The sequence below is a fragment of the Nicotiana sylvestris genome, chromosome 10 (genome assembly GCF_000393655.2).
Source record: "Nicotiana sylvestris chromosome 10, ASM39365v2, whole genome shotgun sequence".
Lineage (NCBI taxonomy): Eukaryota > Viridiplantae > Streptophyta > Magnoliopsida > Solanales > Solanaceae > Nicotiana > Nicotiana sylvestris.
In genome coordinates, this window is record NC_091066.1 from 73894465 (window position 1) to 73897739 (window position 3275).

Genomic DNA, 3275 nt, shown 5'->3' on the forward strand with positions numbered 1-3275 from the left:
GGTCCGCTTGGCTGGGGCTACCCGGTCGAGCGCCGGTCGCGCCCCTCAGTTTTTGGGGCGTGACAAACTTGGTATCAGAGCCTAAGGTTTTAAAAGGGTCCTAAGATGTCTCGGAGCCGTGCCTAGTAGAGCGCTTCTTATCGGTGTGTTGTCGACCACATCTATAAGTAGGGGGCTACATGAGCATTTAGGAAATTACTCTCTTCTTTGTTATTCTATATCGTGTGGTGAAGTGAAAAATGGAAGTATTCACGTCTAACTCGTGCTCTGTTTCGAATTTTTCAGTAATGGCACCTAAGAAGAGATCTAGACTCGGCCTTGGGGCCAATGCCACCCCAAGTGTGACTATGAATCATGTACCTGATGCCGTGGGTGAGAGTGACTCCCTGGTCTTAAATCTGCCTAGCCCATTTATTCTGGATCCGAGTATTCCTGTCCCAGCTGCGGCTGAGGGTGCTACCACCCCCCCCGCTGATACTCCTGATCCTGATGCAGTTCCAGTTTTCGGTCCCGGGGTTTCTGATGGGGACCTTAGAGGAGCCATCCATATGTTGACCCAGTTAGTGGCCGCTCAGGCCCAGAGATCTCATGATGCCCCTACTTCCTCCAGCGGACAGGGAGATTCTGCCAGCTCCAGAGTCAACCAGTTTCTGCGGTTGGCCCATCCAGAGTTCACAAGCACAGACCTAGAGGCTGATCCGCAGGATTTCCTTGATGAAATGTATAAGACCCTTCGAGTGATGAAGGCTACAGAGACGGAAGGGGTTGAGTTGGCCTCATACAAGTTGAAGGGAGCAGCGTATTCGTGGTTCAAGATGTGGGAGGATTCCCATGGGGAGGGAAGACCTCCGACTAGATGGGATGAGTTTGTAGATACATTCATGGACCACTTCTTGCCTGCCGAGACAATGACGGCCCTTGCCACTGAGTTTGAGGTCCTCAAGCAGGGCAGTATGAGTGTTTGGGAGTACCACATGGAGTTTGTGAGATTGTCCAAGTATGCTCCCCAGTTAGTGTCGACCATGGGTGATCGAGTTCGGCGATTTGTTCAGGGTCTCAGTCCTTTGGTGGTGAACGAGGCTGCTACAACGGCCTTACACTCAGATATGAATTATGAGAAGATTGTGGGATTCTCTCAGGCCACAGAGGCTAGGAAGTTGAAAATACGAGCAGGAAGGGAGAGTAACAGCAGGGCCCAATCAGTGGGTCACTCAGGGAGACCAGTTCAGAGAAGGGGACCATCAGGGTCATCCCAGTCATATGATCAGTCCTCAGCGAGCACACTACCATCTGCGTACAGTTATCAGCAGAGTAGTCACTCGAGACCAGGTTCAAATAGTAGGAGACCCCATCAGTCCGGTCGTCCGGGAGGGAGATCACAACAGCAGGGGAGGGCTCTATGCCCCAAGTGTGGGAGATTCCATACAGAGACTTGTTATCTGGATCTCCCGGTGTGTTATAGATGCGGGGCGAGAGGTCATATCCAGCGGGATTGCCATGCGCCCAGTCAGGGCATGGGTAGGGGATTTGCTCAGTTATCCGGTTCTTCAGCCGCCACATCATCCGCGCGCCCTCCAGCTCCAGCAGGGCGTAGTGCAGTTAGGGGTGGAGCTCGTGGTAGAGGTGGACCCAACCGATTTTACGCCTTGAGTGGTCGCCAGAGTGCAGAGGCTTCCCCAGATGTTGCTACGGGTATCTTGTCTGTTCAGGCCATTGATTGTTATGCTCTTATTTATCCGGGGTCCTCTTTGTCTTATGTCACCCCATTCATTGCTTCAAGTTTTGGGGTAGAACCCGAACAACTTCATGAGCCGTTCTCTGTATCGACTCCGGTTGGTGATTCTATCACAGCCGCGCGAGTTTATAGGAATTGTGTTGTCACGGTATGTGGTCGTGCTACCACGGTCGATCTTACTGAGCTTGGAATGGTGGATTTTGATGTGATTATGGGAATGGACTGGCTTTATTCGTGCTTTGCTAAACTTGACTGCCGAACGAGAGTCATGAGGCTTGAGTTCCCTAATGAGCCGGTTATTGAGTGGAAGGGAAATGGTGTGGTACCGAAGGGTAGGTTTGTTTCTTACATTAAGGCTTTGAAGATGATTAAGAAGGGGTGTATTTTCCATTTGGTCCGGGTGGAGGACACCACTTCAGAAGTATCTGTCCCCGAGTCCGTGCCAGTCGTGAATGAGTTTATTGAAGTGTTTTCGGACGAGCTTCCAGGGATCCCGCCAGATAGGGAGATTGATTTTGGGATTGATGTATTGCCAGATACACAACAAATATCTATTCCACCATATAGAATGGCGCTAGCAGAGTTAAGGGAGTTAAAGGAGCAGCTGAAGGATTTATTAGAAAAGGAGGTTCATACGGCCAAGTGTGTCACCGTGGGGTGCTCCGGTTCTTTTTGTCAGAAAGAAGGATGGGTCGCTCCGGATGTGTATTGATTATCGGCAGCTTAACAAGGTCACCATCAAGAGTAAATATCCTTTGCCTCGGATAGATGATTTGTTCGACCAATTGCAAGGTGCAAAGTTCTTCTCCAAAATTGACCTACGGTCCGGGTATCACCAATTGAAGATCAGAGAGCAGGATATTCCTAAGACCGCTTTCAGAACTCTCTATGGTCACTTTGAATTCTTGGTCATGTCTTTTGGGCTAACCAACGCCCCGACAACTTTCATGGATCTTATGAATCGGGTCTTCAAGCCGTTTCTAGACTCCTTTGTGATTGTTTTCATTGACGACATCCTTGTTTATTCGCGGAGCCGGGAGGATCATGCCGATCACCTCAGGGCAGTTCTGCAGACTCTTCATCAGCACCAGTTGTATGCTAAATTTTCAAAATGTGAATTTTGGTTGGAGTCTGTTACCCTTCTGGGTCATGTTGTTTCCAGTGAAGGGATTCAGGTGGATCCCCAGAAGATTGCAGCAGTGAAAGATTGGCCTAGACCCATGACCCCGACGGAGATCCGTAGCTTCTTGGGTTTAGCGGGGTATTATTGGAGGTTTTTGGAGGGATTCTCTACCCTCGCCTCCCCGTTGACTAAGTTGACGCAGAAAGCAGTTAAGTTCCAATGGTCTGACGTTTGTGAGAAAAGTTTTTAGGAATTAAAGTCGAGATTGACCTCGGCGCCGATATTGACCTTACCGGAGGGCACAGAAGGATTTGTGGTTTATTGCGATGCCTCCAGGGTCGGTTTGGGGTGTGTGTTGATGCAACATGGGAAGGTTATAGCTTATGCTTCAAGGCAACTCAAGAATCACAAGAAGAA

At 49.6% G+C, this 3275-nt stretch overlaps 1 protein-coding gene across 1 annotated transcript; it reads left to right on the forward strand.

Annotated features, from left to right (window-relative positions):
- The first annotated feature begins 287 nt into the window (after positions 1–287).
- Positions 288–2447, forward strand: LOC104218983 (uncharacterized). The gene has a single exon (XM_070159139.1). The coding sequence runs from the start codon at positions 288–290 to the stop codon at positions 2445–2447; it is 2160 nt and encodes a 719-aa protein (XP_070015240.1).
- The last annotated feature ends 828 nt before the right edge of the window (positions 2448–3275 follow it).

Coding starts and splice junctions, on each gene's coding strand:
- LOC104218983 (XM_070159139.1), top strand. CDS start 288: ATGGCACCTAAGAAGAGATCTAGACTCGGCCTTGGGGCCAATGCCACC.